The sequence below is a fragment of the Oratosquilla oratoria genome, chromosome 41, assembly GCF_046742065.1.
Source record: "Oratosquilla oratoria isolate Oo_2021 chromosome 41, ASM4674206v1, whole genome shotgun sequence".
NCBI classification, from domain to species: domain Eukaryota; kingdom Metazoa; phylum Arthropoda; class Malacostraca; order Stomatopoda; family Squillidae; genus Oratosquilla; species Oratosquilla oratoria.
Window position 1 is genome coordinate 33,223,691 of NC_134817.1, and position 16,001 is coordinate 33,239,691.

At 39.6% G+C, this 16,001-nt stretch overlaps 2 protein-coding genes across 2 annotated transcripts; one reads left to right on the top strand and one right to left on the bottom strand.

Annotated features, from left to right (window-relative positions):
- The first annotated feature begins 134 nt into the window (after nucleotides 1-134).
- On the top strand, nucleotides 135-2,766 carry LOC143021307 (uncharacterized). Its single transcript, XM_076178715.1, has 2 exons — nucleotides 135-185; nucleotides 1,009-2,766. The coding sequence occupies exons 1-2, from the start codon at nucleotides 177-179 to the stop codon at nucleotides 1,369-1,371; spliced, it is 372 nt and encodes a 123-aa protein (XP_076034830.1). The 5' UTR covers nucleotides 135-176; the 3' UTR covers nucleotides 1,372-2,766.
- Nucleotides 2,767-8,971: 6,205 nt separating this feature from the next.
- Nucleotides 8,972-10,373, bottom strand: LOC143021308 (uncharacterized). The gene is made up of 2 exons (XM_076178716.1): nucleotides 10,298-10,373; nucleotides 8,972-9,868 (listed from the first exon to the last, which is right to left on the bottom strand). The coding sequence occupies exons 1-2, from the start codon at nucleotides 10,304-10,306 to the stop codon at nucleotides 9,515-9,517; spliced, it is 363 nt and encodes a 120-aa protein (XP_076034831.1). The 5' UTR covers nucleotides 10,307-10,373; the 3' UTR covers nucleotides 8,972-9,514.
- Nucleotides 10,374-16,001: the final 5,628 nt, after the last annotated feature.

Consider the following 16,001-nt stretch of genomic DNA (forward strand, 5'->3'; position numbering starts at 1 on the left):
CGGAAGTGGAAGAAAACGGGGTGGGGGTGGGGGCAGGTCTGTCTGCATGGGGCGGGGCGGTTTGACTGCGGATCCGTCGGAGGTCGAATGTATATAAGGGGAACGACCAGGAGCGTCGTCAGTCCAACCCGGGCACCAAAGAAACGCCATCAAGCCGTTTGAGCTCAGAAGCCAACATGTACTCTGTGAGTTCTCGTCTTATGTGGTTCTGTTGTCTTTGGTGTAATTACCGTGATTTGTTTCTTTTTGTTTCCTTATCTTCCTAGGTCTAGTGCTACATGTAGATCTAGTTTTAGCGCTAGTTCTGCCTTTCTAACTTCCCCCTCTCTCTCTTTTTTTAATTATCACGAAAATCGACTAAAGCACATGAATCTGTTTTCCCTAAAAAAAAGCGTAGACTCAGAGGTGACTTGATACAGGTCTTTAAGATTTTAAAGGGAATTGACATCAAAAGTGACAAAATTTTCACATTGAATGAGAATCAGACAAGAAACAATGGTCTCAAACTGTCCGGAAATAGATTCAATTTGGAAGTAGGTAGAAACAACTTTGCCAACCGTGTAGTTAATGAATGGAATAAACTTCCTGCACAGGTAGTGCAATGTAGTTCAGTTCGAAGCTTTAAGAATCATTTAGATAAATACCTAATTAAGATGCTGTAATGATTATAATTTATGTTATATTATTTGTTTTTGTTTTGTTATCATTTGTCTGTCTGATTTTCATTTATCATTAGTTATATGTCAATTTATTATTTACTATTTACCTGTTTGTTTATTATTTTAACTATACCTATGCATTCATTTATGTATTTTATTTGTTATTTACATTATTATAGTTTTTATTTGTTATTTACATTATTATAGTTTTTATTTATTATTTTATTATTATGATTTTTTTTTTTTTTCTTTTTTGCATCCGACCTAGATATGGATCAAAATGTCTCCTGTCGGCATGCTCCGCCTTTGTAATCCTTTGTAATCCTTTGTATTCTTCTTTTTCTCGCAGAACCGAAGTCTCCTCTTCTGGACAGTCGTCCTGGCGACAGCCCTGCAGCTCGCGGCGCCAAAAGCCGTGCCTGAACCTACCCTGACGAAATTCTTGCACCTCTTCTCAGATTACGACGATTACGGATACGGAGGATACGGGCACGGTTACGGATACGGACACGGTCACGCACACGATTACGGATACGGACACGGTCACGCACACGATTACAGATACGGACATGATTACGCACATTATCAGCCCAGTCTGTACCATCATGGATACGGTGGAGGACTGGATATCCATGCAGGATACGGTGGCTCAAACTACGGATACGGACATCATAGCCCTTACCATGGCGGCTATAGTGGATACTACAAGTAACTGGACTACTCTGGTAACTCGCGAGTAACTTGGTTACTTCAAGTATCTGGGTTACTCGGGACAACTCACGAGTAACTCGGTTACTTCAAGTATCTGGGTTACTTGGGGTAACTCACGAGTAACTCGGTTACTTCAAGTAGCTGGGTTACTTGGGATAACTCACGAGTGACTCGGTTACTTCAAGTAACTATGTTACTCGGGTAACTCGCGAGTAACTCTGTTACTTCAAGTAGCTGGGTTACTCGGAGTAACTCACAAGTAACTCGGTTACTTCAAGTAACTGGGTTACTCGGGTAACTCACGAGTAACTCCTGGGTAACTTGTCCAAGGAGTGGTGTCCGAAAACGTGTCATTTCTCAAATATGATCACCTGTGTTCGATTCCCGCACTCGAATGGCACCACCACTACCAACAACGTTGTTGTTGTTGTTGTGACGAAGAATTATTTGTTTTAGTTCGCGTCAGGTGTCATTTTTTCACTCACCTCATTTTCATTTTATGATAATATCGACATTATTGCTTTGTCATGTCTGTACAGCTACATGACATAGCATACAAATAACATCTGTATGTATACAAATGTATACGTATGTATATAAGCATGTATGTGTGAATGTGTGTATGCATGTACGTATGTGTATTTGTGTATATATGTGCAAGTGCTTCCCTAAGACAGTAATGTCGTTTGAATGAATATGTCAGCTTTGGTCGCACGTTAACAGATGGCGTTGGTGTGCTGCCAATTCCCGCCAATTGCTCACGCCCATCATAATTCCTTCCTTAAGTTATTATTTTGTGTATTTTCACGACAACGTTTTGTTCAGAAAATAAAAACAAAATAAAAACAATCAGCAAACGTGAAGAATACATATATCTTTTTCTTTCGCCATCAGTCTCGAATATACAGATTTGGTTTCCACTATGAACTCCAATGCCAACCCCGACAGCTGAGAGTTCGTTTGAGTAAAAACGACTTCGGTTACCGTTACAAAATTCAAAATTTCAAATCTCAAAATACCAAATTATTTTTGAGTCATATATAGCAAAGCTGAACGATGATCTAAGAGATTGTAAAACTAGACAAATGGTAAACATATTCCTGAAATGTTCTTAGAGAAATCTAGATAGTAAGCGAAGTCATATTCCTGTTATTCAAATAAAAGTTGAAGGAAAATTAGCTCAGTGTGATAACTCTTAAATGTCGCCAGGTGATTTTATTCGGGCCAGGAAAGGTCCCTGCTGGAGGAAGTCTCTGAGCTCCGTTTTCTGTAATTGTTGAATCTCGTTTTGCGGAACTTCCACTCCTTTGGAGGGACATTGGGAGCGGGTGCGGTCACCTGGGGGCCTTGGCCTTCGGGAGTAACTCGTCCATCACATCCACCGCTGCCACCACTGTTCCGATCACCGCCAACACCATTACCACCACCATCATCATCACCACCAACACCATCATCACCACTTCCATCAACACCAGCACGGACTCCTCTTCCTCTTCCTCTTCCTCCTCTTGCTCTTGCTCTTCCTCTTCCTCGTCCTCCTTCTCCTCCTCCTCCTCCCCCTACACCAGCATCGTGGTTGTAGAGTAGGAAGTATAATCATCTGATTTTTTTTTCTCCTGAGCATTTCTGTCCCTTCCGGTTCCCTGGTGGACTGGGAAGGAGGGAGGAGGAGGAGGAGGAGGAGGAGGAAGAGGAGGATGAGGATGGAGGGAGGGATGGGAAATATAGGAGAAAGGAGGAGGAAGGGGGAAGGGGGAGGGAGGATGGGAAATATAGGAAGAAGGAGGGGGAAGGAGAAGGAAGGATGGAAAATATAAGTGGAAGGAGGAGGAAGGAGTGGGGGAGGGGGAGGCAGGGGGAAAGGAGGGGAGGAGAGGGGGTAAGGAGAGGGGGAAGGAATGGGAGAAGAAGGGTAAGGAGGGGGAGAGAGAAAGGGAAGGGGAAAGAGGGAAGGAGGGAAGAAAGGAAGGAAGGAGAGAGAGGGTCACTGGTCCTATTATCACCACGACGCCCTTGATATATTTGGTCTCATCTGACGCCAGGCGATTTTATTCAACTGGGAACAGGGTGGAGCGAAAGCTTGACGAAGGCGTAGTGTCATGGACCACATACAGTGAAGAGCAATTTTGGGCCGTATTTCCTTTTGGCATAAGGCTGCTTTCAGAACCCTTGTGTTTGAGGGGCATTGGTAATGTCAAAATATATCCAAAATGTTTGTGCAATCACCGTACTGCCAATATATTATTACCGAAAATATTTGTATTATGGGAGTTTTGTCATCATTGTCTGTTACTAGTGATATTTGATATATTCCTGCAACACAAATGAAAGTAATTGTATATATCATTAATAATGATGATGATGGATTAATACAAATAGAATGCAATAACAGGAAAGGAACAAAACAAAAATATTGAAAATAAAAGAAATATATACGAAAGGTAGAAAAACTTGTTTTGGTTGAAAGCAAAGACGATAACAGAAAACAGAGGTTATATGCTTCTAGTCCCAAGTCACAATTAAATAAAGAAAATTCTCAAGGTGAAAAAAATATATACGAATATAAGAACACTTACGTCATCAATGAAGTAAGATGATGAAAAAATATGATGAGTTTTCGTCATCAAAGCAACGACATGATAAAACAAAGGTCGAGTTGTCATTACGATATAATTCAGGGTTTATGAGAATGCGTGTGTGTCCGCCCAGACCCAGAGGCCAATACAACAAGCGCTTACTATTACCCCCTGCCCGACATACATTCACACACACACAAACATCACTACACCTATCACACCACACTTACTTCTTCCTGTTAGTATTTACTACTGACTATCGTAGGCCTAGTTGTATAGACATAGCTTTACTGGACATCAACTCCTCAATTTTGAGAAAAATCTTTACCTCCTAAAGGAATCTTGTTCCGAATTGCAAAATTTCTGGCTTTGATGATATTGCAGACATCACGCTACCCCTGTCATTTTCTTGCAAAATTCTATATCACCAAAACAGCCTTCAATCTCCGAATGATTTAGAATTATCACCACTAACATCACTAGACCTTAACTGCTTCTCATTATACTTCAAGACTTATCAGTTATCGATATATTGCTGAGTTCATATGTCATAAACTTCTTACATCAAAAGAATATCACTGACGAGTCCATTTTGGGATTATTACAAGACCGTCCAGGTAATGTCTAACTGTCTTCATAAGCTCACAATAAATCGACATTTTTCACTTATCATTTACGAGCTAAAGTATCTAAAATTCTTACATATACCAAGGCTTTTTCCCCCTTACTAGGGAGGTAGCCAAAAAGGAAAAGGCATAAAATCATTCCCACCCATTCCATCCCTGAAAACGCTCCACACCCCTCCACCCTCCCTCCCATCTTATATTCACAAGCGTACACAAAATACTAAAGAATTGTTTGAAACTTCGGAATTGGTGCTTACAAGGAAGGATGAATACTCCTGATTGGCTGAGAGAGTTTTTGGTGCTCCTCGAGGGAAATAAAGGTCTCTTTCGATTGGTTAACGGATTGTCAACTTTCCTGATTGGCTTCTAACGTCATCACAACAACTCAAAGAAAATGCACGAAACCATGGAAAGTCGCCACGGAAGTGACAACGCCATCTGTCGAATGCTCTACGACCTAAATACCCATTTTCTTTGGTTATGCAACCTAAGCTGGTATTTACATCTTGTTCATTGCTTAATAATATAACTTCATTACCCCGATTTTGATGTTTTCTCTAGATATACAAGGTTCATGGTGAATAATCTTTCTTGTACTAAAATTCAGTCCCAACCTGTGATAGTAACATTAGAAAAATATTATGATAATAGCATCAGAAAGAAGAGCAAGGGGGCGGGAGAGAGGAAAAAGAGGGGAGGAAAGGGGGAGAGACAAAGAGGATGAAGGAATTGAGAGGAAGGGGAGAAAGAGAGGGCGGAAAAGGCAAATAGAAAGGGAGAGAGGAAGAGAAAAGAGAGTGAAAAGGAGAAAAAGAAGAAGGGGGAATAGAAGGGAAGTGAGAAAGAGAAAGAGTGGAAAGGATTCAGAAAGAGACACCGAATGAGAGAGGGAGAAACAGAGGGGAACAGAGATAGAGATGGAAGGAACACACACACACAGAGAGAGAGAGAGAGAGAGAGAGATAGATAGAGAGAGAGAAAGAGAGGGAGAGAAAGAGAGAGAGAGAGTATGAGAGAGTGAGAGAGAGAAAGATAGATAGATAGATAGATAGATAGATAGATAGAGAGGGAGAGAGAGATAGAGAGAGAAAGAAAGAGAGAATGACAGAAAGAGAAAGAGAGAGAGTATGAGAGAGTGAGAGAAAGATAAATAGACAAATAAATAATAGATAGATAGATAAATAGATAGATAGAGAGGGAGAGAGAGATAGAGAGAGAAAGAGGGAGAGAATGAGAGAAAGAGAAAGAGAGAGACAGAGTGAGAGAAAGATAGATAGATAGAGAGATAGGTAGACAGACAGAGAAAGAGAGAGAGAGAGAGAGAGAGAGAGAGAGAGAGAGAGAGAGAGAGAATGTGTGAAAGCGAGAGAAACGAGAAAGAGTGAGAAGTACTTCTTCAGCTGAATGAAATCGCCCCGTATTAGCCAGAATAAAACCTCTAAGGGAAGAGTTTACTCTTCGGCTACGTTTTGCGACTTTCGTATGTATTCTAGAGTGCCGCCAGGCGATTTTATTCAGCTGAGGGAAACGTTTTCGAAAGCAATCGTGTTTTATTCCTCAATAGAAAAAAGTAAAATAAGTAAATGAATAAATAGATAGATAAACAAACAAACGAATTAATTAATAAGTGAATAAATAAGTAAAGATGAAAATAAACAAAGAGATTTATTAACAAATAGATGAACAGATAAATAAATAAATAGCTAAATAGCTAAATTAATAAATAGTATGTACATTAATAAACAACAGAACAGTTAAGAAAAAATACTGAATAAATAAACAACCAAACGAGCAAACAAACCAACAAAGGACAAAACACGAAAGAAAAAACAAAAAAACAAACAAACACACAATCCTGTAGGCAAAACGAGAAAAACAAAAGAAACTCTGGATTCGACAAGGACGACGTCGCCTTCTTGTCTTTTTTTTTTTTTTTTTTTTAAGTCGTTAACTCGTTTGAACGTAGATTTCTCTACGGAGAAGGATATTTACTCTTACCTGCTTGATATCCAAAACTTTGTCCTTAACATATATATCATTTATATTATATATGTGAAGCGGCCTCGCTCTGGATGTACTGTGTCTTGCTACACTGCCTCTGACCCAAGGCGGTGAGGCGGGGGGATGCAGGGATGACCCGTCATCCACGAGGAGCTAAGATGGAAGGGGAGGAAAGGGAGGTGGATGGGAGTGGAATGGGTGGGAGTAGGTACGTGCCTTTGACTTGGCTACCTCTCTTATAAAGGGGAAAAAGCTCTTGGTATATATTGTATTATAATATACATTAGTGTATTACTAATTAGTCTATCTACATCTACTGTTTGATTTCCAAAAAATTGTCATTGACATGTATTATATTCATATTGTATTATCATATATCATTATATATTACTATTTTGACTATCTATATCAAAATAGTACATTGGTGTTTACTTCTATCATATCTATTATAGATATTACTACATTGTATTTATATTGTATTTCCGTCTATATTTCTTCTCTTCTATCCTACTATTTTGCAATATTATAATTGTGATCGTTTTATATCTATACATCTTTGCTATTGTATCACTACTGTGGCTATATCAGATTATTATAATGTTTATATTCTTATTTTATTACCAGTTATATTACCATGGTAATTACTGTTCCATTACCTTACTGTGTATCAAATTACCAACATCTCTCACACACTTTGGGCAAAGGGGCCATTCTCGATGATCGTTGCCTCGAGACCCGAAGCCCCACAGATGCCGGCTACGCTCCTCCTCGAGATCTCCCCTCGATCCCCCTGGTTGGTAGAAGCAAGAGGATGAGATCAGTCGCCGGTTGGGGGAAACGTGGTCAAAGTTATTAGAGGGAGATCCTAGGCTTAGTCCGGAGACCGAACACCAGCCTATCGGGCCTGCACCTCTAGACATAGATGAAGGTGTTGATGGGTTTTGAAGACGAGCAGTGGGGAGATGATTACCTTCGACGTCCGTCGCACAGGAGCATCATCTATTACATTAAACTCACATATCATCCCAGTTCTATTATCTATGTATATCATTATAGCAATTCTATTGCATTGTATGACGTCATAGGACCTAGCTAATCAAATTTCGAATAACCGGGTTCGGGTCTCGTAACTGCCACTTGCCACTGGCTGTCCGAGCATCCTGGGCAAAGGGGATATCTTCTGTCACAGCTAAGTGCCTCCTGTTGTAGAGTACTCAGCATCCTATATTACTTAGTATTACTTGTAATACTATGTTCCTTTAAATTGGTATTTGTTATATTATTACGAAGGTATAATGTAGTGGCACATTTGTAAAATGAGACTAATTACCCCGCTGTCGGAGAATGAGATAAGATGGACAGAAAAACTGTATATTTCGACCACTAACTGTGGTCCTCTTCAGCAGAAGAGGACCACAGATAGTCTCTCATTATATCATGATACCGTATCATTCCATACATAATACGAGTGTACGAGTGTATGGCCCTATATTGTATTATATTGTGTGGGATTTATATCATACTAATACTACATTATATTATTCTATTCTATTGTATTCTAGTCTATTATCTGTATTGTGCTACACTTCATCGTATTACATCATATCATGTATTATTTGTTTTGTCTATCCATTTTGTCCTGAGACAAGACTGAGCTCTTGGTTTGTGTGTAACGATTTCTTAATATTCAGGCAAGAGAGATGAAAAAATATGTAAATAAATAATTTATACACAGGAATGTTTAAGTCTGAATGCGTAGACGAAAGGGGGGGGGAATAACTCAATTTGCTTAGGGTAAAGTTAATTTCTATCTCTCTCAGATGTAGACGAGGAAGTAAGACTGCTACTGTTGTCGACTAAATATCAAAAGTCCCGAGGGAGGTCAGCAGGATCTAAAATCTATCATTTCCTCTAGAAGAAGAAGAAAAAAAAAGTAATTTGAATAATATATATTATTCTTGTTCGTTTAAGGACAAAATTATAATTTTATTGCTTCATTTCCTTGATAAAACAATAAAATAATCAGTCCAGATGAAGCGGATTTACCGTTTCATGATCTTTCAGTTTCAGGTACAAGAATACCAGAGGTACTGGGAGGGGACGGGGAGGCGGAGGAGGTGGGAGGAGGGTGGGTAGGAGGGAAGAGGTGGGGGAAGGTGGGGAAGGGGGGAGGGGAGAAGTTGCTCTTTGGTTATAGGAAAATGAAAAGAAACGAGTTTATGGTTTGGGCAACTGAAGTAAGATACTCAAAAGATGTTGCAGGTCTTTAAGATGACAAGTTGGAAATCAGGATAGTTCTTCAGTGGGAGTTGCGTGGAGTGCTCGAGACGGCAGAAGCTTCTGTCCACGACGATGATTCTTATCGTGAGGACTGGAGAAGTCAAAGCACAACTCTGTATATTATCTTTATTTCTATCTTTGCAGTTTTCTAAGAACATATTGCCGTAAGAAAAATGACAAAAGACAAAATAAGTTAGGGACATGTAGAGGAAGAGAGAGCCTCCGTTTCATGATGGCGGGAATTGCCAATGCACTGCCGCCATCGGTGAGTTTTTGTTGAACAGGCTTTGTCGAGGTACTAAGGAGAGGAGATGCAGCTGGTAGGAGAGTGAGAGAGAGAGGAAGATAGAGAGAGAGAGAGAGCCGCCGTCGAGACCGGCCCAGGCAGCTTGGCCGAGGCATGTGGGGTTGGCTAGCACTGCATCGTGGAGTGCCAGGAAGCGAAGTGTGTTACTCTCCGACGTCTGAGGTGACGGGGATGAGAGATGAAGGCTTTGGGAGGATCTTGAAGCGAAGCTTTGGCTGCAAGGACAGATGAAGAGGTTGCCGTTCCCTCACCCACGAGGACGAGGACAGCGGGCGAGAGTGGACTCAGACGAGGGCCTCGATTTATGCCACGCTGTTGCACGAGCCTCAGTGGGAAGCGATAATCTCACCATGTTTACTTGCCATAGCCGCGTCCGTAGCCACCACCAAAGCCTCCGATGCCGCCTCCGATGCCGTGTCCACCGAATCCGTGTCCACCGATTCCGTGTCCACCGAATCCGTGTCCACCGAATCCGTGTCCACCGAATCCGTGTCCGCCGAAGCCGTGTCCGCCTAAGCCGTGTCCGCCGTAGCCGTAGCTCCTGTGGATGACGGGCCTCCTGAAGCCGCCGAAGCCGCCGAAGCCGCCAAAGCCGCCGAAGCCGCCGAAGCCCCTACCCTTCTTGAACTTGGGCTCCGGGACTGCTTCTGGCGCCGCGAAGCTGAGGACTGACGCCAGCACGACGATCGCCAAGAGGAGGGCACGGGCCTGCGGGGGAAAAAGCCAGAAAGGGACTCAGCTCAAGCACCATGTGACCCGAGCCGACGAGGCCTCGGAATGCACACACACACACCCCTTTCCTGAAGGAAACTGTCCTTCGTGAACAAGAGTAGATTTAGGCAAACATCGAATTCAAGGGGTTCGACTGCACGGCTGTCACTCCTTCCCCTCCTCCCTCGTTCTGGGGACTCCCTCACAAATTAGGTTAGGGAGTCTGGCGCCGGGAGGGAGAGAGGAGTCGAGTGAGAGGCTGCGGACGAGAAAATGGTCACGAGAAGCCTGAGGGAGTGTTTATGTTGGAGCGCACATCCCGGCCATTCTCTCGTGAGTCGGTGGAAATCTATTGTGGAGGAAGACGAACAAACAGACAGACAGAATGAGTCTGAGTGCATAACCCGAAAATCGAGATCAACTTACAAAGTTCATGATGACTGCTTGCTTGGGATTGTTCTCCTTCTACCGACGACGTATAAGCCTGCTCTGCATCTCTCGAGCAAAGGCCTGCTTTTATAGTGTCGAAATCTTCCTGACGGGCCCCGCCCCTGCCCTGTCCCGCCCCACTTGCCTCAGTCCGGAATGTGTAACACTATGACACCCAACCACTCTCTCATCCAACCACTTACAGATCGCCTTGATGCGTCTTGATGATAGACTACGACCTCATCTATCTCGTCATGGTCAGCGCCGGAGGATTCTATTCAAGTTCGAAGGCCTTCCACCCCCCACCCCCCCTCCAAGGTTTATCCTTGCTGCTTCCGGGGGCGAGTTGTCCCTCTTCCAGAAGCGTAGTGTGTGTGTGGTGTTGGGGGGGGGGGGGCGCACAGGCGCTGTCGCCAAAAAAAAAAAAAGAAGAAGAAAAAGAGGAAGAAATATATAGTCAAATGAATAGATAAATAAATGGATACATAAATGAATGAATATGTAAATAAATAGATAAATTATTAAGTGAATGAATGAATAGATGAATAAATAGATAAATAAATAGATATATAAATAATACAGATAAATAGATAAATGAATGAATGAATGAAAAGATGAATAAATAGATAAATGAATAAATATGTAAATAAACAGATACACAAATATGTAAATGGATAATCAAGCAAGTAAATAGACAAATAGATGAATAAATAAACGAACAAATGAGTAATTTAATAAATTAGTCAACCAATTAATCAATCAATATAATATGTCACTGATCTACAATTAGAAACTTAAATAAAATCTAGTGTAGCTTTCAACGTTGATGTAAATATATCCACAAATAAATCAAATCGAGGTTATCTTTAATAGATTTATCTACACTGCCATTAACTAGCTTTGTAATTTGATTGCGTAATTTTTATTATCTACTCTTTATTTTTCACAATTTATCTATGTGTTAATTCACTTATGTCTTCATTAAATTGATCTATCTATTTATATATTCATTCATTCATTATTGACTTTATTCATTTATGATTTAATTTGTCCATCTATTCTTTAATTTATTTATTCGTTTATTTATTTATTCATGATTATTATTTTTCTAATAACAAAGGGATCGAACGGGTTAAAAGGGGGGGGGGGCATTTCACTGAGTGGAGGCAACCCACGGAACGCCACACGAGTTACAGGACTGAATAAAATCACCTGACGGCACACAGGAAAAATGGATATACTGTATCCGGTTTCGGACAATTTTTTTTTTTTTTTTTATGAAAGAATTCGGTCAGAGCTTGAGGTTTTCCTCCAGACATCTCCTCCTCCACCCCTATGGACCTCACCCCCGCCACCTCCCCCTCCCCTATGCACCTCGCCAGAAGCCTTGCGTAAAGAGATTTGTCATCCACTTTCTAGAATTGATCAAGTTCTATTTATCTTCCCATTTTTTTTTATCGCGCACATGTATGTGTGTGTGTTCTTGATTCAGTTTCCGGTGTTCTTGTTGTTCTACATGTTCTTTGTTTTTTGCCCCAACAGTCCCCATATCGTATGATAAAGCAAAGGTGACGGCTTTGGCCGCAGATACTCAGCGTCTCCTGGCGTAGGCTCCTCACCATCCCACTCCCACGACGTGGGAAGTGAGAAACCCTTGCTTTTTTCAGGCCGATGTTTGGGTCGCCTCCCTGCCTGACCAGAGCTGTCGGAAACTAACGCAAGAAGCAATGTGGCGGATTCCGAACTCACGACCACCTGCTCGCGAGTTCGACACGGTATCCACTGGTCTACTGCACGTCCTCAAGAGGAAGCATTTCCGTTGATTTCAGGGAATTTCAAAAGTGATTAATTTTGTGTATCTGGGGTCTGCGTTGTCGCTCTTCGTCGCTGCACCTTTTTTGTAACGTCATCGTCTTTAACGAGGTAACAGATCGACACAAGAGACACGCGACGTTTTCCAAATATGGACGAAGCAATGACGCACGTTAACGTCTCGCACATGTTTATCTTTCACAGTCGAATAATCGCATTTTCATACTTAAATCCTGTTTGCTTTGAGTTGAGACAGAAGTTTAATTCTTTTGTGACAGCTACTCCAAGACTCATACTATTTATTTTTCTTTCTTTAACGACTTCTAGTCATAGTTCATGTTATCGTTATCAGTGCGCATTACTTTGCATTTACTGGTGTTAAATTTCATCCAACATTTTTTTTTTCAAATTGTGGTGGTATCTCCTTTGTATTTTGAGTATTTGTTTATGATCGTCTGCATGCGTGGGTGTATTTGACTTCAGTCCTTGATTCAACTCACGCACACACAAGAGTACATTATAAACAAGGCCTAAGAACGGAACCCTGAGGGAATGCAGCTTATTTACACCTTTATATATAATTATGCACGCACACATACACACACGCACGCACACGTACACACACGCACGCACACACACACACATGAATATATATATATATATATATATATATATATATATATATATATATATATGTACAACACTGAATGGATCCTAATGAAAAAAGCATGTTGGCCTCCTCGAGTCACTCGGTGTTGATGGCTTAGAATTAAAATGTATTGTGGTTGATACACACACACACACACACAGACACACACACACACACACACACACATATATATATAAATATATATTTATATATATATACATATATATATGTATATATATATATGTACATATATATATGTATATATATATACATATATATATACATATACATATATACATATATATATATATATATATATATATATATATATATATATATGATGATGATCATTAGGATGAAGATTCTCTTTACAGTCGCGAACTCCCCTATCAGGAGGCTAGACCGGTGCCCCTTACAGTGGACTTTGTAGCGTGGAATTTAATTAATCATGCCCTTGGTCCAACTCGCTGGCGGGATCGACCGAACTGCCGTCACCTCGAGTATATGTGTTTGTATATCTTGATTGATTTTAAGGGATTTCAGCAGATTGTATTGATGTAAAGGATACGATACAACGGCGAGGGAATACAGAGATTGAAGTTTTCGTGTATCATAAAACTGGCACATTTAAATATGACTAATCACATCTTTCTGTTACTTCGCATTGTATATTATTCAGGATTAATGGTGATTGCATGTTTACAAAAAAAAATAGGGTTGAGTTGCTCTTGATAATGCTAAACATGTTTTAAAATCACTGTAGAGAAATGTACTTGGTAATGGACGTGGAACTGCCTGGTGTAGGCCTTATGGTCTCTTGCGGTCTCGTTCGTTCTTATGTTCATATACTATGTTCTTATTAGGTGAAAAATAACAACAGATAGGCCTTTTATATTCAGTTTCACAGATATTAGGAACATTTGTGTTTTGCAAAATAGATTTTTTTTTTTCAAATTGATAGGATAAGAATACATGTTCGTTCTTGAAGTCACGGATAGACGTGAAAATAGACAACTGACAATGCTTGTGTCTTACTAAATATATTCAATTATTGCTCATTAACATATAACTATCTATGATTAGCATACGACCTAGTTATGGACCAAAAGGTCTCCTGTCGGCATGTTCCTCCTTTGTAATATTTGTAAATGTCCTTGAAAGACACGTAATGTAGACTTGAACAACGTCTTTGAGTTGTGATTTAGATGTGATTCCAATCGCCAAGATAAAATGGCGAGAAGCCAAGCATCTTTGATTGTGATGTAACTCATGCCAAAATCCAATCACAAACCACTGAATTTAACGTAAAATCATATTAAAAGAGCAAAAAGCGATTTTATGTAAATAATTTCATGGACAACTTCAGAACTGATTTTTTTTTCTTTCAAATGTAATCCGATTTTTTTTTTTTCAATAAATCTTGAAGATAAATAATTTCATAAACACGACGAATGGCATCTATCTGTCGATTTATCTACCTATCTATCTATCTATCTGGGTACAAAGGACACCCCACTCCCTATCAGTCACCCATTTTCCTTTCATCTTAGCCATGCACAATAGTACAAAGTAAAAACAGCGGGGCAGCGTTTTCTCCAAGACTGCCAGGATTATTGGCGAGAAAACACGACATAAATTTTACGCACGATATATATGAATATAACTATTACATGGGCAAATTTTGTATCTGATTAAAAGGGTCACATTAAAATGGCATTTCGGAGTGCACTTCTACATATTTATATATCACCGAAACAATGGATAATGGAATATACAAGTCACAATGACAAATGTCACATGTCTCATACCCACTGCATTTACCCAGAAATCAACACTTCGATATATCTTGTCAATGAGCAATACATATTACTCTTGCATGCACTAGATCTAACATGGATTGTTTATATCGTACATATCTCCAATAGCATAAATATTAAAAGTTAAAAAAACTGAGAAATATATAAAACTAATGTATGTGCTAGATTAAGTTTGCATTCATTGTATTGTACATATATTAAGAAAAACACAGGAAATAACAAATATATTTGAGGAAAACAAATGACCTAAAAACCTCATTTTTGGGAAAACAGCTTGACTGTACGCGATGATGAAGCCAGGTGAGATTGAAAGTTGTTCAATTAAACACAGTTTCTGGGTTGACAACTTTCAGAGTCTGTGTGTTTTGTCTTGTGGTTCTTTCTCCCACCTTCTTCACCTCTTTTCATGGTCATGATATGCAAACTGGATCATTCATGAGTTTGTAGAGACAGTGCAATGTAGTACAGTTTGAATTACAAAGGATTACAAAGGCGGAGCATGCCGACAGGAGACCTTTTGATCCATATCTAGGTCGGATGCAAAAAAAAAAAAAAAAAAAAATCATATTAATAATAAAATAATAAATAAAAACTATAATAATGTAAATAACAAATAAAATACATAAATGAATGCATAGGTATAGTTAAAATAATAAACAAACAGGTAAATAGTAAATAATAAATTGACATATAACTAATGATAAATGAAAATCAGACAGACAAATGATAACAAAACAAAAACAAATAATATAACATAAATTATAATCATTACAGCATCTTACTTAGGTATTTATCTAAATGATTCTTAAAGCTTCGAACTGAACTACATTGCACTACCTGTGCAGGAAGTTTATTCCATTCATTAACTACACGGTTGGCAAAGTTGTTTCTACCTACTTCCAAATTGAATCTATTTCCGGACAGTTTGAGACCATTGTTTCTTGTCTGATTCTCATTCAACGTGAACATTTTGTCACTTTTGATGTTGTCAATTCCCTTTAAAATCTTAAAGACCTGTATCAAGTCACCTCTGAGTCTACGCTTTTTTAGGGAAAACAGATTCATGTGGTTTAGTCGATTTTCGTATGATTTATTTTTGATATTTGGAATCAGTTTTGTGGCTCGCCGTTGTATTTTTTCCAGTCTGTCAATATCTTTAATGAGATTCGGTGACCATACGGAAACAGCATATTCCAAATGTGGACGAACTAACGATTTATATAGCTTGTTAATGAGTGATGGACTTTTGAAATCAAAAGATCGCGCAATCAGTCCCAGAATCTTATTTGCTTTCTCAGAGGCTGAAATACATTGCTTGGATGATTTGAGGTCGTTACTGATAATTACGCCGAGATCTTTTTCACTATCCACTTTTGTTAACGAATTTCCAAATAACTTGTAATCGTACTTACTGTTATTTTTA